The 23,580-nt window shown below is 46.0% G+C and overlaps 2 protein-coding genes across 6 annotated transcripts; both read left to right on the forward strand.

The window, feature by feature from the left end:
- Window positions 1–10,388: 10,388 nt before the first annotated feature.
- Window positions 10,389–19,499, forward strand: zc3h11a (zinc finger CCCH-type containing 11A). 4 transcript variants are annotated; one of them, XM_060062014.1, is made up of 17 exons: window positions 10,433–10,547; window positions 11,954–12,017; window positions 12,156–12,276; window positions 12,397–12,516; window positions 12,714–12,837; window positions 13,235–13,411; window positions 13,513–13,605; window positions 14,336–14,515; window positions 14,623–14,694; window positions 14,786–14,887; window positions 14,995–15,057; window positions 15,142–15,669; window positions 15,802–15,905; window positions 16,004–16,526; window positions 16,639–16,811; window positions 16,998–17,200; window positions 18,283–19,499. In XM_060062014.1, exons 3-17 carry the CDS (start codon window positions 12,223–12,225, stop codon window positions 18,488–18,490), a joined length of 2,724 nt encoding a protein of 907 aa, XP_059917997.1. In that variant the 5' UTR covers window positions 10,433–10,547; window positions 11,954–12,017; window positions 12,156–12,222; the 3' UTR covers window positions 18,491–19,499. The 4 variants fall into 4 exon arrangements, with proteins under 4 accessions (XP_059917980.1, XP_059917997.1, XP_059918005.1 ...); XM_060062022.1 differs by having other exon boundaries at window positions 10,440–10,547; window positions 11,943–12,017; XM_060062006.1 differs by having other exon boundaries at window positions 10,445–10,547; window positions 11,357–12,017.
- A 321-nt stretch (window positions 19,500–19,820) lies between these two features.
- LOC132465207 (zinc finger and SCAN domain-containing protein 21-like) lies at window positions 19,821–21,632 on the forward strand. Of its 2 annotated transcripts, none has more exons than XM_060062044.1 (2): window positions 19,821–20,082; window positions 20,456–21,632. In XM_060062044.1, exons 1-2 carry the CDS (start codon window positions 19,896–19,898, stop codon window positions 21,283–21,285), a joined length of 1,017 nt encoding a protein of 338 aa, XP_059918027.1. In that variant the 5' UTR covers window positions 19,821–19,895; the 3' UTR covers window positions 21,286–21,632. The 2 variants fall into 2 exon arrangements, with proteins under 2 accessions (XP_059918027.1, XP_059918018.1); XM_060062035.1 differs by having other exon boundaries at window positions 19,823–20,082; window positions 20,429–21,632.
- Window positions 21,633–23,580: the final 1,948 nt, after the last annotated feature.

Below are 23,580 nucleotides of genomic sequence, written 5' to 3' on the forward strand. Positions count from 1 at the left end.
TACCCTGTTCTAAAAAAATGTACGTTTTTTCTTTTCAAAACGCCTCCTCAAGCGTTTTATTAGCAGTTTACGTTGGGTACGCAGCTGAAAGGAGCCGTACTGAAACAAACGGCTCCTTGCTATGATCCTATTTTGAAGTGCACGGCTCCATTAACTTCCGAATTAAATTAAATTCCGAATTAACTTCCATTAACTCCATTAACTTCCAAAGTCTGAGATTTTTCCTTTACTTGACATGAATGGCGTTGAACACGGATATATAACACACATATCATTGAAATAGCTGGAACAGGTACGCACGTATTGATTACCTGAATGATTATGGGAGACCTACGTAATTTTCATAATATTGTAAATTGTCTGATATTAACATTTCAGTTGCGTTGGTAGGTGTTTCATTTTCATTTGCTTGTTTAGCTATGTATGACAGGGTTATGGTTAGCTATGTATGACAGTTGACAATGTTGGTGTATTACAATTCAATATTTGGGTAGGCTACTCCAACTTCGTTGCTGGTCGATATGCAAACATTTACTTTTATATAAATTATTGATTGCATTCTTCGTAAAATAGTTACTTGGAAGGAATCTGTTTCTTAAGCAATAACATTGAACTGAATTTTTTAGGCCTACATACGTTTACTATGTTACTATGGTATTATATGGAGCAATCTTACATATTTATGAAGTTTCCAGATCAATAAAGTTCTATCTCTTTTTATTTGAACTGCCTGTATGTCCTCTTGATTATAGTATTACAGTGTGTACCTTGGTTATCAGCTATCATAGAATGGTGTCCAAATGGCTGCATGTGTAAGAAATAGGATTTGAACCAAGTGTTACAATAAAAAAAAAGCTTATATTAAAAGACCCCCCACCCCAAATTTGAACAAAACACATTTTTTGGCTGTTTGGCTGGGGCAGAAGAGTGGAAGGGGAAACAAAGACAGGTAGCCTAAGAAGTAAGGAAAGGAATGAGAGGAAGAACAGTGAAATGAATGAACAGTGTGATAAACGCAAATGATTACCAAATGATTACCAAAAAGGTTATAATTACTGATTTATCAAATACGCAGAGAAGAGCATCATCGAATAAAGATTAAGGACCTGGATTATATTTTACAGTATTGAAAACTGTTGAAATTACAATTCAGAGTGGAGAAGGCTGAAGGCATTGGCCCTAAAAGTGTCAGTTTCACCCACTCTGGATTATCGCTTCAAGAGACTGTGAAATGCTTTTTAAAAAAATGTCATTTCCCCTATTGGTGAAATGAACCTCGTCTTTTAGGTATAAACCACAGCAGTTAAACCTTATTCCAGGATGCTCTACGCTGTTGCCTCCTAGCTCTACACTAACAAATGCGTTCATCACACTGTTCACCCATTTCCTAGCGTGATTTAGCTTCCCCGGATGGTCAGCCCTCCAAAAGCGTCTCTCTAAGTTTTATAACAAATAATTCAATACGTGAAGATTTGGTGATAGAGGTAAAGCATCTTCTTTTAAATATTATAAGCCTTGGTTTAGTTATTCAGTTCTGTTGGATTCCAGCCCACCATGGAATATATGGCAATGAAATTGCTGATAAATTAGCTAAAAGATACTAACCTAATTAGAAGAATTTAACCTTCAGTATATATATTTTTTATTTTTATTTATTCATTTCTTTTGTTAGTTTGTTTTATTTTGTTTATTTTGTTTCGTTAGTTTGGTTTTTTCTTTGAATTTATTTGTATGATTTAAAGTATGATTTGCCAACGTCCTTGTCCTTGTCAACGTCCTTGTCACAAACTCCTGTGTAGTAGTCCAGTAGGTCGCGGTATATGGGGAAAAACTATGATCCGCCACTAAACTAGAAGAAGAAGAAGATCTCTGCATCCGGTACGTCACGGACTAGGTCACGTGTCCTGGCCACATACCGCGGAAGCAAATCGCTCCTGTATGTTACCATGCGCCACTGAGCAGTTTGCATAGGAATGAATGGGCGGCCATTTTCCAGTCCGTGGTCCATCCTTTATTATGTCCATGGTCAGAATGGGCAGACGGCTTCAATGGGACCAACTGTAGGAGTGGCGAAGTTACGCCCCTTCCGGTAGAGCCCATGGGACCTATTGGTGCGTTTTAATATCCAGTTTTAATATCGGAGCTCCGAGGACGTTGCCTAGCGACACGCACAAACACGCCCCTTTTCCTCGGAAGTCGATCTCGCCATCTCGTTTGAACTCAGCGGTGACCGAGCGAGGCTTCCGAGATAGAATTGAAGATGGATGCGCCCAGTGTGACATTCAGTGAACTGTTTTCATTGTGTTTGGACCGCTTTGGTGGTTTAAATCGCAATTTCAATCACTCGTATTGCTGTAATAACTTACATATGCAGATGATACATTGAAACATGAAATTAAGTGAAAATTGTAGAAGTTCAAATGGCTGCGTTTTCGTACGGTGAAAACGCACCGTTTCATTTATATTATTTCGTAGTCCTGAAATAATATAAATGAAAATAGTAGTAGTAGTCGGCCAATGCTACCGCAACAATAGCTTTCCGGGTGGCGTCCATGTTTTTCTCCGACGACCTACGCTCAAAACATAATAAAACGATTTTAGTGTGGGCGTGGCGTCCGATCCGAGATCCGAGTCGGCTCGCAGAGAATACTCGAACGCACCTTATGAGTTGGAAAAATATGAATGGGTTTCAATGGAGAGAAAGTAATTATTTTCGGGTCCCAGTCTTTATATGCCCCTGATTACACATACGTTGTTTGATAATGTTTTCAAGGGGAGGATAAAAGCATCAAAAGAGGTGAAAACCATTATAAATTGGGGCATGTGGAGAATTTCAGTTATGCCGCTGGGGAGATTGTCGGTCTTGTCCACGCCAGTCGCAGGGAGCGTGACGGCACATACGAAACTTGTAGTCTTTCTCATCGTGTTTTCTCTACAACCTTTAACTGAACAAATGCACAATAAACGGTCAAACTCTTGACATGAAAAATTATCATTTAAATCCACAAACATATGCGTAATCCAGGGCATATAAAGACTGGGACCAGAAGATAATTACTTTCTCTCCATTCAAACCCATTCATATTTTTCAATCTCATAGGTCCAATGGGCCACCAGGTGTGAGTGTGATTAGCCATTACAAGCCGTTTTCAAAATGTGCAGCATTGTGACATCACAGGTGTGCCTATCCACCTAGATGTAGAGGTGGCTCGGTCGCAAATGAATCAGTTCGAATGAACAAATCTTTAAGACGCACGGACCGAACTGGTTCCTCCCTCTCGTTCGTCTCGTTCGTTCTCAGACTCCTCCCAGACCCACTAGTCGCTGAATCGCTTACAGTTTGTTCAAGGCTTGTTCAGACTACCTCCGTCCGTCGACGGACCTCAATGACTTTGCATGGGGCGCTCGCAAAATGCATTGTGGGTCCGTCCGTCCATTCAGCTCCGTGGCCTGCGTCAAAAAGTTGAGAAATGTTCAACTTTTCAGGCAGCGGCGGATCCGTCGGCCAATCAGATCACGGATATGCAAATACACTCGCGTTTCCTGGATCCATTTTGCAAGAAATCTGGAATGATAGGATTGTTTCTAGTCACCTGTTGTTTGTGTCATCTTTTGTATTTATATTCACACATCACCATTGTAGCGTGAAGCGATTTGATTGGCTGCAGTATGCGTCTACAAAGACTAGTCCCCTATACGTCAGACACGCCCTCGGTCATCCGTTGACGGACGCATGTAGTGTGAACAAGGCGTCACTCACTGTGTGAGTGGTGAAGATAACATAAGATAAGATATACTTGATTCATCTCAGCAGAGAAATGTAGGAGTTCCAGCACCCCCTCCTTAAGGGTCGACTACCAGGCGACCCACGAAAAAAAGAAAGTCAAACCCAAATAGGGTGGGTGGAGGGGAGCCAGGAGGAGGGAACCAAAGAAAATGGACTGGGGCAGAACGGAGGGGTGTCAGGCGGGCGGCCAGAAAAATGCACCAGGGCATGGCAGGGAGTGTCAGGCGGACGGCCTGGGGGGAAAGCAGAGGCCTGGAGCGGCGAAGACGAGGTAGAGGGCGGACCCCTTCTGGAAGGTCTGGAAGGTTTGGAAGGCGGGACCCCTCTGGAAGGCAAGGTAGAGGACGGGCCCGTTCTGGAAGGTTTGGACGGCGGGACCCCTCTGGAAGTCAAGGTAGAGGGCGGGCCCCTTCTGTAAGGTTTGGACGGCGGGACCCCTCTGGAAGGCAAGGTAGAGGGCGGGCCCCTTCTGGAAGGTTTAGAAGGCGGGACCCCTCTGGAAGGCAAGGTAGAGGGTGGGCCCCTTCTGGAAGGTCTGGAAGATCTGGAAGAGGGGCACCCTCGGGAAGGAGTAGGGTTCAGGAACCGGACAGGGCTCGGGGACCGGAGTCAGCTCAGCGGCTGGTGAGAAATGCGTAACCGGATGGCACTCCAAACTCATCACTCCAACTCTGATAGTCCGTAAGGCAGGAGGATGCTGGTAGCTGGGGCCCGGCGCTGCACAGCGCTGCACGTACGCCCCAACACAGCATCCAACTCCGAGCAGGAAGAGCGTCCACTGGGTCCAATGGTCGGATCATTCTGTCACGGTTAGCGGGTGGCAGGCAGGCAGGTAGGACCCAATAGCAGACAGTTCAGGTAAAGGGTAATTTATTAACGCAGAAAGGCAAGGAACACCGAGAACACAGGTGACGCAGGTAACACGGGTAACATAGAGAACAACGGGAACACAAGTAACACCGGTAACACGCAGGACACAACTCACCACAAACCACAATGATCCGACTGGGAACAAAGGAAAGGGCTTAAATATCAAACACAGGGCACGCAACGAGGAACAGCTGAAACACATTAGGGGAGGGAGCAGTAATCACACAGGAGGGAAACTTGACAGGACACGGGGAGAAACAAGACAGAGATACCAAAGTAAAACAGGAAACACAGGGAAACACACCAAAATAAGGCAAGGAAACAGACAGACCATGACAACAGATACTCTAGGGCAGGGGTCTTCAATTAAAATTGAACAAGGTCCAGTTTCTAAAAATTCCTTCCAAGAAAGGTCCGAACCTACCACGTCATAATAGCCTTCTTTTGTCAAATACAATCAACACGGCATATTACCTTATAATTTCAGGTGTATTTATTTTCAATTTCCAAATAGCTGACTTTTAACCATGAAAAACTAGTGAGACAAAGTAACGCATATTATCATTTCAAGTAAGCAGAACAGGAACACTAGGCCTACATTTCAAATAAACACAAAAAAAGAGCATTAGGCCTTCATTTCAAGTAAGCAAAACAGTGTCTCAAGTGGTGTTAGACCCAACAGGTCCTCACAGATCTCTTTCTTGTCTTGATAAAACAATCGCACAACCAAAAGCTGGGCATTATCCGTTAAATCTGAAGACTCATCAATGGCTAAGGATGGGGCACTCTGAACTCTGCATGAAGCTGTGACGGTGCGTCATCTGATAACATTTCGGATTTTCTGGTTGTCGATGCAGCTCACATTGGGATTTGTTTTATTTTTTCACACAATTCATCCCTTTGTTTACCTTCAAGTAAGGTCTCGGCAGCGGCGTTCAAGCACTCCTTCACAACAGTCGTGTCACCGAAAGTTTTTTTATTTTGCCCCAAAATCCATGCAATCTTAAGTGAGCATTCATTTGCACGTTGCTGGCCTGTAAATGAGTGTGTGAAGACACGCGTAGAACTCTCATACTGAGCTCTCAGCTTGGATATTTTCCATGCTCTTACTTCTGACTTCTGGGGATACTTTTCCTCGAAGGATCTGTGTTTGCATTCGTAATGACACAACAAAGGTTTTGTACTGCCTTGCGGGAGAATGAACATGTATTGGTCAGTCCATTCATCTCTAAAATGTCTGTTTTCGGGGTCAAATTTCCTTATTTTTGAGCAAGCCATTTTCTCGTTCCAAATCACTCTTCTGGTAAACAAAAAATTTGATTGGCTATTATTTGAGTGACGCTATTACGCACATGCCGTGACAGACGGAGGGAGGGGGGGGGAGTCTGGTGAGTGCATGATCTTCGCTCTGTGAAGATCATTGCTTTTGCTGTTTTTATGCTGTACAACAGACTATTATGCCTTTCAATTTGTATTTCAGTGAGAATTGATTTTACTAACATAATCATACTTTGTATAGTGAAATCATAAGAAAAAATAAATAAATTGGTCATGGGTCCGGATAGGAACGCCACTTGGTCCGGACCCGGGCCGCGGTCCGCCGTTTGGAGATGCCTGCTCTCGGGTATATAGCATATAACCGCGTTGTCTGATCTGAGCTCTCACTGTGAAGACTAGTCACCGCGCCATTCGTTTCAATGGGAATCGCAACGGTCTATACTTTCCCCATAAAGTGTACATATTTGTAATTTGAAATTCGTCCCAGCCTTTATACCATTGACATTTACATTTAGGGCATTTAGCTGACGCTTTTATCCAAAGCGACTTACAATAAGTACATTTGTCATAAGAAGTGAAACTATATATCGCTGTCAGTACAGTAAAGATGTTCATAGAGCCAAGTGCAAGTACTAACAATCGTTAGGCTAACCCATTGCCCGTGTACAGCAATGCTAGCAGCTACTGCAGATGTTACACAATTAAGTACTATGAATAAGTGCTATGTAGATTTAGTGTGTACAATAAGTGCGTATATTAAGTGCCAGGACGTACAACATACAATGGTGGCCGGAAGGGGCTGGGTAGCTATGCAGAGTCGAGGTGAACTCTGAACAGGTGAGTTTTGAGTCTTTTGCGGAGGCTGGTGAGCGACTCTGCGATCCTGACATCCGCAGGGAGCTCGTTCCACCACTGAGATCCCAAAACAGAGAAAAGTTGTGACTATGTTGATCGACCTTTGCTTGCTCTTAGCGATGGCGGTACCAGACGTCCAGCTGAGGTAGTTCAGCGGAGGGATCGAACTGGGGTGTGTGACTTTACCAATGCTTGGAGGAAGGCAGGGGCAGTTCCATCGACTGCCTTGTATGCCAGTACCGTCATCTTGAATCTGATGCGAGCTACTACAGGGAGCCAGTGGAGGTCCCGGAAGAGGGGGGTCACATGGGAGAACTTCGGTAGGTTGTACACGAGGCGCGCTGCCGCATTCTGGATGCGCTGCAAAGGTTTAATCGCAGAGGCAGGGAGTCCAGCCAGGAGCGAGTTGCAGTAGTCGAGGCAGGAGATGACCAGTGATTGGACTAGAAGCTAAGCTGCTTCCCTTGTGAGGAAAGGCCGGATCCTGCGGATGTTGTAAAGTGCAAATCTGCAGGATCGGGCCACCGCAGTGATGTTTGCGGTGCAGCATAACTGATTGTCCAGTACCACACCGAGGTTTCTGGCAGTTGGAGAAGGAGATACAGTGATCTTCTCAACAGTGACCAGTAAGTCCATGTGTGGGCAATCTTTCCCTGGCAATAGGAGGAGCTCAGTCTTGTTGAGGTTAAGCCTCAGGTGATGGGCAGTTGTCCAAGTGCTGACGTCTGCCAGACATTCAGTTATATGTGTTGCTATCAGGGCTTTGTCAGATGAGGAGAAAGAGAGAAATAGCGTCGCCAGCATCGCAGTGATAGGAAAAGCTGTGTGATGTAATTACAGAGCCCAGGTATCTGGTATAGAGGGAGAACAAAAGAGGCCCCAGTACCGAGCCTTGAGGGACACCAGTTTCAAGCGTGAAAGGTTTGGACAAGGAGCCATTCCATGTTACCTGATAAGTGCGATTCGTCAGGTAGGATGTGAACCAGGAAAGGGCAGATTCAGCAATGCCAAGTTCAGCGAGAGTGGCAAGGAGGATCTGGTGGCACACCGTGTCAAAATCTACGGACAGGTCGAAGAGAATGAGAACCGATGAGAGGGACGAGGCTCTGGCAGCATGGAGGGACTCAGTCACAGCGAGGAGAGCCGTCTCAGTGGAGTGTGCCTTCTTGAAGCCTGTCTGGTGAGGGTCAAGGAGGTTGTTAGATGAGATATAGGAGGACAGTTGGTTAGCGATGGCACGTTCAAGTGTTTTAGAGAGGAATGAAAGAAGAGATACCGGTCTGTAGTTCTGGATGTCGGTGGTATCAAGGGTCGGTTTTTTGAGGAGAGGCAGTCTTGAAAGACGCTGGAACAATGCCTGAAGTGAGGGAGGAGTTGAAAAGTGTGGTGAGAAATGGCAGGATGTCGCTTGAGGCAGCCTGGAGGAGAGAGGAAGGGATAGTGTCAAGGGGGCAGGTGGTGGCATGGTTAGATGTTATTATTATTCTGTTGACCTCGTCGGATGTGAGAGGGATAAATTGGGTAAAGACATAGGTGGGGATGGGAGGAGGGGGGATGGAGGCAGGGATAAAAGAGGAGCTAATGTCCTTTACCTACTGGGTAAAGTAGGTAACGAAGTCATCAGCAGTAAGGCAGGAAGGAGGTGGAGGGGAGGGAGGGTTGAGGAGGGAAGAGAACAAGGAAAACAGTTTCCTGGGGTTTGAGGCGAAGGAATTGATTTTGGCTGTTGACACAGTGGAGGCGAAATCAGAGAGAAGGAAAAGATAGTGAGATAGATCATTAGGACAGTCTGATCTCTTTTTTTCTAACCCTAACCCTAACCCTTCGGAGGAGACGTAAAACCGAGGTCTTGACTCACTGAGGTCATAAAAGATCCCAGGGCACTTATCGCAAAGAGTAGGGGTTTCCCCGACTCATTCAATCTGGCCCCCTAATCATCCTCCTGTATAATTGGCTGACTCAATAATTCCCTCACTCTCCACCTCAAGCTGGTGTGTGGTGAGCGTTCTTGCGCAGATTGGCTGCCGTGCATCACCCAAGTGGGTGCTACACACTGGTGGTGGTTAGTGAGGTTCCCCCTTCCCTGTAAAAGCGTCTTTGAGTGTCTAGAAAAGCTAAAAAAATCCATTATTAAAGGCTGTAGATAAAACACAATGAGAAAGACTACATGTCTCGTATGTGCCGTCACGCTCCCTGCGACTGGCGTGGACAAGACCAACAATCTCCTAATCGGTATGACTGAAACTCTCCACATGCCCCGACTAATAATGGTTTTCACCTCTTTCAATGCTTTTATCCTCCCCTTGGAAAAAACCTAACATTATCAAACTTCTTCACGAAAATTTTTAGTTTTCTTTGCATGAAAAATTATCATTTAAATCCACAAACAACATATGTGTAATCCGGGGCATATAAAAATAATTACTTTCCCTCCACTGAAACCCATTAATATTTTTCGATCTCATAGGTCCCATGGGCGCTACCGGATGCGCCTTGTTTTTCCAAATAAAATTGAAAAGTAATTTATCAATGGAGTTACAGAGTTTTTTGTTGACAAACAAGGGGTTAGCTGCATATGCAAGACGAGATAAACATTCTGCCTTTGTCAACAATACTCGTCCTTTCGAGGATAAATCTCTCTGCAGCCATTGATTAAGCTTTTTCTTTGTCTTATCACTAATCAAATTAAAGTTTACAGAGCATCTCTCCTCCTCATTTTTCATTATATTAATCCCTCGATAAGTAATCTTATCTTTGATTGGTATGTTACAAAGCTGGGAGGGGTCGCTTTCTTTAAGGGATAAAAGTTCACACAAGTTTTTTAAAAAATAATGTAGTATCAACTGCTAGTTGGGTGAGGATCACTTCTCTTTCTGCAATTTAAATTCCTTTTAAAGGCACCCAGTGCAACTTTATGTAAACATTCAATGAAAAATAAACATTCAATTTCTAGTCTTTTTTACACGTAGTAAGTTTCAATAACTCCATACCATTACATATCGACATTCAAGGAGCAAAGATGAGACGTCGTTGTGTGGTGAGAACTGATAGAAAATCGTAAACAACAACAATCGCCGGTGGGGAGAAGCCATTTTTCCATTGACTGGAAGCCTGCTTTATTTATTGTAGGTTACAAAAAATAAAGAAAATGGCGGCATTGTTGTTGTTATCGATTTTCTATCAGTTCTCACCACACAACGACGTCTCATCTTTGCTCCTTGAATGTTGATATGTAATGGTATGGAGTTATTGAAACTTACTACGTGTAAAAAAGACTAGAAATTGAATGTTTATTTTTCATTGAATGTTTACATAAAGTTGCACTGGGTGCCTTTAAAGTTGTGATGCACAGGATAGGATGTGTGCACATAGACTTGTTAACTCGTAGACCGTATTTTGTGTTTACAATGGTCGAAAAAAATATTTACGACTTCAAATTTACTGTTACACATTTGTGACTTTAGTGTACGCATTTAAAATCTGCAGTTACAGGTGCTAGAGACTGTTGCTACAATACTTGCATAGATTTGGCCAGATTGGGTGGGAAATCTGTCCCGATCACGCAACACTGGTGGCGAGGCGGGGCGATGGCGCCCATAGGGTGACGGCCTGATGATCTCAGAGTGGGAGGGTTTTCGCTCATTGTCGCTCGGGTTTCACGTCGCCATTTTGTTTACGTTCCAGTGCGGACACGGAGTCGTGGACAGGTCTATTTTCTTCATTAGAATATATGGTTTATATTTTAATCTGATAACTGGTAATTAACTATAAAACACATGTTGTTTGCTTGTTTCTCACGTTTCTGTGTTACAAAAATCAGCATCCGAGTTGTAGCTTATACGTACTCGCGTGAGGGGTGGACGGTTAGGCCTCTGCGCGTCTTTAGCATGAGCTAGCCTGTTTTTAAACATCTCTTATGCTGTTTTTAAACATCTCCTATGTCCTTTAAACGGCCAGCCTGTTGGAGATCGGTTATATCATTTATAATATTGTCTCTCCATCCTGCTGTACTGTGGAGATCAGGGGTATAGTGGGTCATTCACCGACACAAACGCGTTGTTTTCTATATATACGGTCTCTTCACTGACGGGTCTACCAGGTCTGATGACAACATTACGCTCGTTAATGTTAATCAGAAAAATGTTTTATACGAATAAGGTTCTGATTGTTGACGAGAACTGAGTTTTTTTAGTCCAGGATCTCTGCCAGTATTTCTTGGTCTTGTTCAGTAAGTTACGTGATCAGTTGGTGGGGAACCACCACAGTTTTCTCTAACATTGAATACAAAATCTGTTCAAATGGAAGTCACTACTTTTGGGGACTTTTTTAATGTTAAGAATGTATTTGCTGTAGGTCTTTCAAATATGATGGGTAAATATAAAGACCACTTTTCTGAAAGTAAAAAGTTAACAAAATGTTTATGTGTTAAACATAAATAAATCAGGCTTTCGCATTCTAGGGATGGGTTACAACTTGAAATGTTTCTACTGTTGTGGTGTACCTAATGTTGATGTTACCAATGTTGAAAATGTGCAAATTGTGTGTCCTCATAACCACCCTTTTCAGTTCCTGGCGAGGGGTTTGTCTTATTCGTAGGTTTTTTAACCTGCTTCATCTCCCTTTGATGGGATCTCTGGATCTGGATACAGTTCCCCTGTGAAAGTAGCTTACCTGAAGATTTTTGTTTCAAATTTTTGTAGTCCTCAAAACCATCACCAAAGGCCTATTCAACCCAATTTAGGGATATATTCTGATCTCACCCAATGCAACCAAGTGTTTACCTACTCTACCCCTGCCATTCCCTAGCCTAAGAGGAGGCTGAAGGATTTTTTTCTCTGCTTGAGTTTTTCCCCAATATTTTTTTTTGCCACTCCCGTTTCCAGTATTCTTGGATCCCATCCAGAGATTTTTTTTTTTTAAAAGATCCTGGCACTTCTGGCCCCCTCACCAATTTATTAATTTAGTTCCCTCCATTACAAAAAAAAGCAACAAAAAAAAGCAAACACACACAAGGACATTGCACAACCCCATCGGTAATGTTTAGCAGTCCGCTGGAGATAAAGGTGTCTCGGATGGTCTCAGAAGGGGTGTCGTAGGACGACAAGTCTCTCTAGCCCACCTACTCTCTCTCCCTCTTATCTCATGGATCAAGTGTTCCTTCAGGACATCGTTTGATCAAGGAGACATCCTGTATGAAGTTCACCCAGAAGGGAGACCAGCCCTTCAGGTAAATATGGCTGACCGTCCAAAGCCTGGAACATCCTCACTTTTAATTGACAAAAGTACTGTAAAGGGCCTGTTCTGAAGAGCGACTCTGAACTTCTATCCAGAAATGAGAAATCTTTTGCCTTTGCTGTTTCTGAAGATACTGACCCTACCGCTGAACAGGGAAAGAATTCCATCCGCCTGCGAAGAAGTCCACCAGCCCGAACATGACCAACCACGGAGATGACTGCTACTTCTACTATTACTCGACCTGCACCAAAGTATGGGATCAGGGCATTTGAGCAGTAGTTTCTTAATTATAAAAATACATGCATAATAAGGTCTATAGAAAACCAAGCAATTCACGCCTCCTAATATTGAAATGTTCTGATGTTGGTCAGGGAGACAGCTGCCCGTTCAGACATTGTGAGGCTGCCATGGGGAACGAGACCGTATGCAACCTGTGGCAGGAGGGCCGCTGCTTCCGCATGGTCTGCAAGTTCCGTCACATGGAGATCCAGGTAGGCTCAAGCTATTGATATGTGTGGGTATAGCAGCTTAAGCCACATAACTTGACTCGCATTGTGATCAAGGTAGGCGCAAGCTACTGATCCATGTGGGTATACTAACTGTTAGTAATTTAACGTGCCACATTGACATTGTTACACCCTTTACCAAATGGTATAACGTGCGTATTCTTTTTTTCCATCCTAAACAGAAAAACCGGAAAGAGATTGCATGTTATTGGGAAAACCAGCCCGCCGGCTGCCAAAAGACACACTGCGTCTTCTACCATGAAAAACAGCGGCTCATTGACGGCGTCGTAGTCCCACCAAGTAGAGGTACGATTTATTTTGTTTTTCTAATCATTATGCAGTGTTTCCCCTAGGATGGAGTTTCAGCAGCGGAGGTGAAATGTCATTATTTCGGCTTGTAAGTCTTTTTGTGTGCTCGCAAAGCGCACCCTGCCGGGAGGTTTCTATGTGACTGCCGGCACCAGAAGGGCTCTTGAGGCCTAAGTACATACAGTACATTTGTGCACAGTAATGAGCAGGATAAATATGGAGAGATTGAACGAATAGCAAGTATAATCTTTCAAGAGAATAAGGGCACGATTAAGAACTCAAGATACATTTATGTGGTAGAAATGGATTTGTCGTTAAATGTATTACGGTGGTTTTATTTGCTTCCTTTTTTGGGTGCGTCCGAAAATAACGTAGAACGGGTTTCCTCTCTCAGGTCCCAAGGCGGAGGAACCACAGCATGAAGAACCAGCTCCTCCGCCCACACCTCTCCCCGCGGCCTCCAACCCCCAGCTCAGAGGGGTGCTGAAGGCGGAGGCTCAGGAGACGGTCCCCAGCCCCACCCACCCCCCGGTGGTCATCAACCCGGCGGACGACGACGAGGACGAGGACGGTGCGTTCATTGATGGACCTGCGGCAGAGGTCTTCATGGGTCCCGTTAAGATTTAAATGACAATGTTCTAATCCTGAACATCGATGTGTGTGTGGTTCCAGACCAGTTCTCAGAAGAGGGAGAGGATGGCAAGTACTGCCCAGATGGAAACAGGCTGACCTCTCCCAGGAAACTGTCTGGGGCCTCCAATCAAAGTAAGACAAGTGGACATATACTCATTCAATGCGATTGTCATTATTTGGAAAAGCCATCAGTAAGTAGTACGGCAGACCCCTTATATTCAGATATTTGTTAGTTAGAATAATGTTCTATTGAGATTCAAACACCAACCTAATTCTTCTGTAGCACTTTGACACCTGCCACAGTGCCAGTGTTATAAAGTCCAAGAGAGCCGTTCTTTTATAGATATAACATTGCTATTTCAGTATTAATTGATGTGAAAATATTCTAAATCAAATGTTCATTCTTCCCCCGTTCAATTTGATTGTATATTGGGGATCCAGAATGAGCACGACTGGACAACATGAAACTAGAATAGATGGCCCATCCTAAAACACACAGGTGTTATTCTGGACGACGGACGGACAGAAAAGTTCCAAACATGTTTACTGTTCTTTTAATGTTTTAATGTTTATGTTTAATCTTTGGCCGTTTAACATCTGAATAGCAGTTAAATACGGTTAAAACCATTGTTAACTAACTTATTTTCTTCTGGTTATAACAGAATAGAATGAGGGCCACCAGGAAAAAGATCCTGCGAAATTGCAGATTTTTGAAATTGCTGAACTATTCAGTCGTCTATTGGTTTTAGATTAATTGTGGGTTTTTAAAGGGTTTTAACATTTGTCGAGCTGCAACAGCCGAGGATCTTTGGGTTATGAAGAGACTTTTGATTGTCCTAATGTTATGTCATTGTCTCCATAGTTCTGAACTTTGGTGTGAGCACCCTGGAGGAGATCCGGCTGAGGAAGGCCCTGAAGGCTAGCATGAAGAGGGCTGGTTATCCTGTCCAGGGCCCCGACGGGGCCCAGCTGAAGAGCCACCGGGCCAACAGAGAGAACCATCGCTTCCACGATCACCCAGTCGGCTTCCAAGCCAGAGAGGGTAGGTGGCTTTTCAAGGACATAACAATGTAGGATAGGTAGAGATGCACGTAGCCAGACGTGTGAATAAACTTAATCTAACCATGATTGGGGACCTCTTTCTCACAGACCCAGTTTACTGTGGAGAAACCGAAAGAAACGACATTAGTGATCGGCTTGGAAAGACAATGCTAAACAAAGGTGAATCTCGTTAGGTCCTGTTGCAGACGAAGGATTGTTTTAAGCAATGAGATTTGGTCGTTCTTTAACTGTTTTGGTTTGTTGTCTGTAGACGGCGTTGTTCTGGAGCAGCCACCAAGGAAACGTAGCCTGGCTGACCGCCTGGGGAGGGTGGTCGGAGACGAGGAGCAAACTGGGCAGCACCCTAGAAACGGTCAGTTGGAAGCGTCATCCAGAGACCTCATCCGGTCACCTGGGTGTCGAGCTGCGTTCTCTAGTCTGGCCACTGCGGTTTTTGTTCATCCTGTTTTTTTCCGGTAGGCCTCAAGCCCATCAGAGAACGGCTTGGTTTTCAAGCCGACGCAGAAGCTCCGGTGTGGCCAGGTAATGTTTATTGTGTACATTATGCACTTAGACTACATATCAAATCTGGCATAAAAGCTGACGTTCCATTTCTTCCCGTCGTAGTCAAAGAACCTGAAAGTGTACTGGTTCCAAGTGAAGCCACCCAGCAGATCCGCATTAAAACCCTGGAGGAGATCCGGCAGGAGAAGGCGTCCAAAGCTCAGAACAAGAGAGAGCGTCTTCCTGCTTCGGCTCTGGGCTCCAACGCCGCCAGAACCACGTCTACCAAGTCCCCCAGGGTAGCCCGGAGGTCTGTCACGGTCAAAGACGGCTCCCCCGTTCAGACCAAGACCGTCTCTTCCGTCCACGCCAATAAGAAGCCAGAGGAGGAGCAGCTGGAGCCAGACCGCGCTCCCAGTCCTGGCAGGGCGAGCCCGGCCTCCCAGAGACCCTCCGCCAAGGCCAGGGGCCCACCGTCTCCTCCTGGGGCCGACCTGAGGGTGAAGACGCTGGAGGAGATCCGGCAGGAAAAGGCTGCGCGCCTCCAGGCTCAGCAGGCCAGGGGAGCTGAAGACACCAAGAGCCCCATTGCAGACGCCGGAGAAGATCCCGCTAAGAAGCCCGGGCTGCCGTGCCTCAATAAGGCTCAGGGTAAATACGGCCGTCTCTTCCTCCCATTCCAATGACGTGCTGTTATTATAGTATAGTAATATTATTATTAGTTACGGAGGTTGCAATCCTATTCCCTGGCATTTGACCGGCCGTTTGCTTTCCCGTTTACAGTACCCAGTGCGGTGGAGTCCTCAACACCATCAGGCGGCACACAGACTAAGAAAAACCCTGAGGCCAAAGAAAAGCCGGTTGCATCTACCACCTCCAGCGCTGAGGTATGACCTCGCCGATGACATCGACCGGACATAAGGAAATGAACACACTTCTAGAACAGGCTTTGATCAAATATTCACTGTGGGGATTTGTTTTGTAGGTCAACACAGCTTCCCGAAACGGGGTCAAGGTCAAGACCTTTGAGGAGATCATGCGGGAGAAACGTCTTCGCAAGCAAGAGCTGGAGGAGCAGGCCTCCTCCTCACCGTGCCCGTCGCCGGGCAGCACAGACCCCGAGCCCCCCCAGAAACCTTCCCCCGTCCCCGCCGTCAAGAAGACGCTTCCCATCAAAAGCCATGACGCCCCGGCGGCCACAGCCACACCCCCCTCCGCCGTGAAGTCCTCTGAGGGTCTTTGTACAACACAGAGCCCCCCCGTTCGTAAACGGATTGCCCTTAAATCCAAGGCTGTTTCACCTTCTGTGCCCAGCCCATCTACTGCAGCCCCCACCTCCCCACCCCAGCCCCCCCTGACAGACGCTGCTCCCCAGAGCCCACACCACGTCAGCAACACCGCTGCCACCGGCCAGGGACTGAACAGCTGCTCCACCCTCACACACGTTAAACAAACCAAGAGGATGGCGTCCCAGCACAAGACCCCTGGGCAAAGCGCAGAGATAAAAGGTACCACGGTGTATATGGTTACTTTGGGGTTACCATTGCCACAAGACAGAATTGTACACGTTGTACTGCATCCTCCTCGTCATCATTGTCCTTCTTCATCCCTCTCTTACAGTGAGGCCCAAATTGAACGTGAAGCCGTCGGTAATGAAGCATGCCACTCAGGTCAGGCCGGGCCATAAGAGAAAATTGGCAGTGCGATCTGCAGTTGCTGAAGTGAAACCTCTGAACAGCGCCTCCACAGGAGCGGAGGAGCAACTGCAGGAGCCGCAATGCAAACAGAGAGCGGTAGGATGGCAATGTTTGTTTTACATTTGCTTTCAAATGAGTAGATGTACCTGGAGTTGATGTGTATTATAATGTGAGATTATTAACTCATTTACTTTGGGTCCCTGACCGTAGCCATCCTGTATCCTTCTTGCCGGTCAAGTGAGTATGTTCAGACGTATGACTCCTCCTGTTGTGTTCCTCCAGATATCGCCCACTAAGGGCGAGTCCCAGCCCAGGCCTGCAGCGCCCCAGAGCCCAGGGCTCAGCAGCAGCCTGGCCAAAGAGGAGCTCCAGACCGTCCCCATCTTCCACCACCCCCCGCTACAGGACCTCCCCCCCAGCCCTGTCACCAAGGCTGACCGGGCTGCCGACGCAGCCGCCATGGAGTCCTGCACCATCCCCCAGAGGTACAGGCCACTGTTAGGGGGGTTACTTCAGCTCTCCTCCTCACTGAAGGGGGAAATAGGGGGATTGGCTTGAAAGGGACCCATTTACAATAATGGAAAAGACCAGAGGTCGTTTGGATTAAAGATATTATAATATCAATTTGTGATTGCTAAATAAACACAGTGGGATAATAAGCAGCATTGCTGACTTATTCTCTCCCCTGTTTCTTACTGACCATTGCCTTCTTGCAGTGATAATTATGCATAAAAGGGCCCCTGGCGTTCTTTATCAGCCACTGCATGTGTATTTTAATTAGATGTGTATTTTTATGTGTCACCGTTGGAATACCAGTTGGTCTGTTTAAAAGGTATTGACAGTTTAGTGGTCCACCTCCAGCCAAAGGTCGCAACCGAGGCACACTTGGTTGACTTAGTGACATCTTGTCCTCGTCTCGTGTCCTCGTCTCGTGTCCTCGTCTCGTGTCCTCGTCTCGTGTCCTCGTCTCGTGTCCTCGTCTCGTGTCCTCGTCTCGTGTCCTCGTCTCGTGTCCTCGTCTCGTGTCCTCGTCTCGTGTCCTCGTCTCGTGTCCTCGTCTCGTGTCCTCGTCTCTTGTCTCTTGTCCTCGTCTCTTGTCCTCGTCTCGTGGCCTCGTCTCGTGGCCTCGTCTCGTGGCCTCGTCTCGTGGCCTCGTCTCGTGGCCTCGTCTCGTGGCCTCGTCACGTGTTCTCACATCATGTCCTCGTCTCGTGTCCTCGTCCCGTATCCTCGTCTCGGGGCCGCGTCTCGTGTCCTCACATCTTGTCCTCGTCTCGTGGCCTCACATCTTGTCCTCGTCTCGTGGCCTCACATCTTGTCCTCGTCTCGTGGCCTCACATCTTGTCCTCGCATCTTGTCCTCGTCTCGTGTCCTCACATCTTGTCCTCGTCTCGTGTCCTCACATCTTGTCCTCGTCTCGTGTCCTCACATCTTGTCCTCGTCTCGTGTCCTCACATCTTGTCCTCGTCTCGTGTCCTCACATCTTGTCCTCGTCTCGTGTCCTCGTCTCGTGTCCTCGTCATGTGTCCTCGTGGCGTGTCCTAACCACCTGTCCTTCTGCCTCCAGCCCGGTGATGAAGACTCTAACCCAGGTCAAGCCCCGGAGGACCAGCTTGGTGGCGTCGCGGGTCTCCAACGTCTCCAGCTCCTCCGCCGTGGACGACTTTGATGAGCTGATGAACGAGTTCACTGACGACCACCTGGGCGAGGACATGGACCCGGGCATGGGCGAGGACGACCTGTTACAGGAGCTGTCGGAAATGATCGACAGCTGAAGCTCAGAAAAGTATGACCGCAGCCCCCCTACCCTGACCGCCGTCTGTGTGCTGGGGCTCTGGAGGGGCCTGTAAGGTTTCAGTCAAACCTTACAACCTTTAAGTCAAGCAGAAATAGTTCAACTATATTGGATTTCAGCAAATCGAATATAGAAATAAGATTTGTTTTGAAACCTGCTCTCATATAAAGCACGCCCCTTTTTGAAGTGGGATTTATATTAGATTCCGACAAACAAAGGAGGTTTCTGTACATGGCTTTTATCTTTGAACATCCATGTCAATGTGATGGCCTTGCGTCCGACGCTGTGATGTGTCCAAGGTCTTTAGGCCGGTGGTCATCCGGGAGTGTCTGAGTGAGGAGTTGTTCCAGATGAGCCACCTCCATGTGTATACTGTGTATGCAAAGATAGATGAATAGCTGCACTTACTGTAGACCATCCTCTATTGTTGCTGCCTGCCTCTCCTATTATTTATCTCACTAGATTGGTTAAATGTCAAACTATGCATCGTCCTGTTCAAACACTAACATTACTCAAATGTGGAGCATTTCTAGATCATTTGAATAACGTGATTTTAATGGAGATGTTGATACTAAAGGGGAACTGTCACATTTTGTCTTATTTCCAAGTGGTTTCTTTTTATTGACAGTTTATTGATAACCTTTATCTGTATATTCTGACTATGTTTTGTCTTATTTTAAGTTGCGGATTCTTCAAAATAAAACGTATGTTGGCCTACGATCATGTTTGAGCCATTCATCTAGTAATTATGTTCTCCTATGACCGTATTGACAACAACTCAGGGACGCTTTCTTCTGTTTGAATTAGATGCTTGTTGATAACTTCAGTGAAACCCTTACAATTTGACCTGCTTGTTAATAATTTCTTCTCTTTGTTAGTTTCAGAATTTTGCTTAAATGTTTGCACAATTAGAGTCATTTTACTTTAAGATTGCTGTTCGGTTACTTGTGTATGTGGCTTTATGAATAAAAAATGTTTTAATCACGAAATATTATTTTCAATTTGTATTAGACCCATACCGTTTCCAAAATCAGATGCACTTTTTTAATGCAATGGCATAAAATATCCTAATCTAATCCCAGGCCTATATATATATATTGGTGTTTCGCATAATACAGAAAAAAGTAGTCACTGAAATTGTTTCAACATGTTTTTCCTGTTAACGGACATAGAAAGAATAGAGGAATGTATTAAATTATGTTGACAATTACAAACGTACAAAAAGTTTATATACAAATAAAATAAATCCCAGGCCTATATTCTCATCGGCCGCATGTGGGCGCTACATTCACTTTAAACGTATACCAAAGACCGGCAGTCCTCAATCATTACTTCCGGGTGAGCGGATGTAAACACAAGGAAAACGCCTTTAATTTCCAGACAACATGACGAAACTGGAATTATTAAACGTTTTTCTGAACGATCGGCTTACGGCGGCGGCCGAGGACATCTTTAAAGCCATCAAGAACACGGTTGCGGAGTACCAGGACGAGATCCTCCGCTTCAAGGAGGAGAACGAGCGGCTCAAGAGGCTGCTGAACGTGGCAGTGCAGCGCATTTTACTGCAGCCCGGTAGGAGAGGTCCCATCTTAATCTGATAGTACACGTTTTGTTAGTGTAATCCTAATCTGGGCGGCCGTAGCTCAAGAGGTAGCAGGTTGACTGGCGGATTGACTGGTAACCGGAAGGTTGCTAGTTCAATCCCCGGCTCCCCCCAGCTGAGAGTCGAGGTGTCTGAAAGCAAGACTGCTCCTGACGAGCTGGCTGTCGCCCTGCGCGGATGACTCCGCCGTCGGTGTGTGAATGAAGGATTGTAAATAGCTTTGGATAAAAGTGTCAGCAAAAATCCCCTAAATGTAAATGTGTTCTCTACTGTCCTTAAATGGTCCAGACGTTAAATACACTTTTTGTGTTGCAGTAACGAATTCGATCCCACCGCCAGAAGAACCATCTTCAGACCCACTGCCATGCGAGGACAGACTGGCACCTGCCAGTCGGGGGGACCGGGACATGTCCCCGCCACCCATCAGAGTGATAAAGGAGGAAGAGGAACAGAGTCCGGTCAGAAGCGATGAGAACAACACAAGAACCTCCCTGTCCATCTTCTCAGGAGAAAACGGTGGTCAGACTGAGCGAGAACACATGTTGGTGGATCTGTCACCTTTCCAACCCTCGTATGACAGAGTGATTGATGAGGTAAAAACAGAACATATTCTAGAAGAAATCGATCGGTTTGGCCACAGCCCAACCGCTTTGCAACCAGTTTGTTCAAACTTCCATGAAGTGCAGACGGACCCCTGCGCCGATGCCCCACACGGCGACATCAGGCTCCCAAACGGACCCAGCATCTCCGCGGATAAGGAACAGGACACGAAGCCCACAGGGCACTCGAGCGACAATACAAACGTGGGCGTGCCGGCCCTGCGCCTCAAGGGCGTGCGGCCCCTCCGGCCCCCGAGGGCCACGTACCAGAGCCAGAGCCTGCAGAAGGTGCACGCGTGCCGGGAGTGCGGCAAGTGCTTCAGCTTCGCCTGCCAGCTGGAGGTCCACATGCGCTGGCACACCAAAGAGAAGCCATACGGCTGCACCGTGTGCCGCAAGAGCTTCACCACGGTCAGCATGCTGCGGCGGCACCACCGCATCCACACTGGGGAGAAGCCCTTCCGCTGCCACGTGTGCGGCAAGTGCTTCAACCAGTCGGCCCACCTCAACACGCACTTCCGCCTGCACACCGGCGAGAGCGCCCGCTGGTCCCGCATGGTGCCCCACTCCTAGGGCCACCGGGGAGGGGGCCACCGGGGAGGGGGCCCCACTCCTAGGGCCACCGGGGAGGGGCCTGCACTATAGAAAAAGATCTGTGAAGGGGATTGTGGTTGACGTGTGTGTGCTGGTTCCTTTGCGATGTACGTGGTAGCCGTGTGCCTACGCTTGGTTTTGTGTTTATTGTGCAACTAGTTTTGAGTGGAGTGCTTTTCTCATGTCCAAATGTTTGTTTAGTTTATTTGTCCAGCGAGAACCTCACGTGATTTTAGATATTAACCTATTTGATTTCAGAGATATTTAGACCCTAAATGTATGTTTCTCTTTCATAAAAAGGGCGCATGTAACCATGGTGGACCGTGGATTGGGTTTGTGTGTTTGTGTCATAAGTAAGCAAAATGGATTGTTGGATATCTTTCTATAGACTACAACCTATTGCATTACATATTTTAACGTCATAACATTTCTCGTCGTTTACTGGTAGTAACAGACAAGTAACAAGAAGGTGTTGACTGCTACGTCACGCACACAGACACACACACACACACACACACACACACACACACACACACCGTACGTGCACCTAGATATAAGATGCTTTTAAGTGGGGCTGACAATCGTCAGAAATAAGAATGCTACAAATGACATAACATTCATTTTGACTATTTAACATTAACGCGTTATGTCAATCATCATATTGAATTGAGAACCAATCGCTAAGTGGTGGTCATGCTGTCTTCACACTGCCTTGGTAAACTGCAAGAAAGTTAGAAGAACACGTTAAACTAGTGGAAAGTTTGGATGGCAGGTCTAGAGCCAGTGCTTGTCTCAGCCTAACTAGAATCTAAAGAGAGCCTAACTGACCCCCCTGCAGTCATCTTATTTACATTTAGGGCCTGAAGCAGACGCTTTTATCCAAAGTGACTAACAATAAGTACATTTGTCAGAAGAAGGTGAAACAATATATCGCTGTCGGTACAGTAAGGGTGTTTATAGAACCAAGTGCAATGCACTAACAATTGCTAGGTTAACCCATTCCCTGTATACAGCTAGGATAAGATGCTACACAACTAAGTACTATAACTAACTACGACATATGAAGTGCTTACATTAAGAGGCAGGACATACAACATACAATAAGCAGGAGGGATGGGAGGGGTTGGCTATGTAGAGTCTAGGTGAACTCTGAACAGGTGAGTCTTGAGTCTTTTGCGGAAGCTGGTGAGTGACTCAGCGGCAGGAAGCTCCACCACTGAGAGATGTCTCAAGCTCTGCTCCCTCTTTACCTGTGTTGGACGCCATTGAGAAGCCTTGCATTGAATATCCATGGTATTGAAAGGCAAGGTGGATTACCCAAACCAATCAGGGAAGAGGTGCCCTGATTGGTCAGAAATGAGCCGGGAGCGGAGAGCATAGCATAAAGTTCTGTTCCTATGGCTGAAAAGGCTCTGCACAATTATTACAATTCTAAAGATTCACCATAAAAAAAATTTAAAAATTGATTTCACGCAACAAGCAACAGACAAATACTGTTTACTTCAAAACATATGAAAGAAACTGGGACTTTAAGAAATTAAATTAAATATCTCTGGCGATCGGACTGATAGGATCGCGTCTGGCCCCTCTTTCAAAGGTAAGATGAATGTCAAATTAACTCATTCTGTTAATGAGATCATGGAGGGTAAAAAAAAGTCCACTACCACCATAACCTTGTTTGTAGCCCTTGTCTGTTTGTCTGTCTGAGCTCCTTTAAAACAATCCAGACATAATCCTCCATTTAAAGAAGCCATTCTCCGTCCTCTCTCTCTGGTCTGCGTTCTTGTTTCTCTACCGTTGTGGTGATTAAAGGGACAATTCACCCATTTGACTTCTCAAAAAAACTACAAGCACTAGTTCCTAATTTTAATACCTGCCTAGGGGCTGGGACCTACTGACACTACAGACCTGTTAAAGGATCAGTGCCAGTGGGTGGGACGCAAATTCACACCGGTGTGAATTTGCGCTACAGTATTGATTTTGACGTTACCGTGTGACCGACCGTAGATCACAAGAGCGCTAAAGAAGCAACTGCGTTGGGTTCTCGCGGTTCAATCTGGACTTCAGAGAGTCAAAGCCAACGTTTATTCCTCCAATTCCTACTCCACCATAACCGAGAATCAATACACGGGTCTTATTTTGCAAACTCTCACCAGCGAATTAAATTCCTCAACCGACCAGACCCGCAATAAATTGATACAGACGCAACGCCCCCCCCGCATCCGGAGGAAAATTAGACACATTAGATGGAACACCGGGGAATTTAACTATCTG

Source organism: Gadus macrocephalus, chromosome 1 (genome assembly GCF_031168955.1).
Source record: "Gadus macrocephalus chromosome 1, ASM3116895v1".
Lineage (NCBI taxonomy): Eukaryota > Metazoa > Chordata > Actinopteri > Gadiformes > Gadidae > Gadus > Gadus macrocephalus.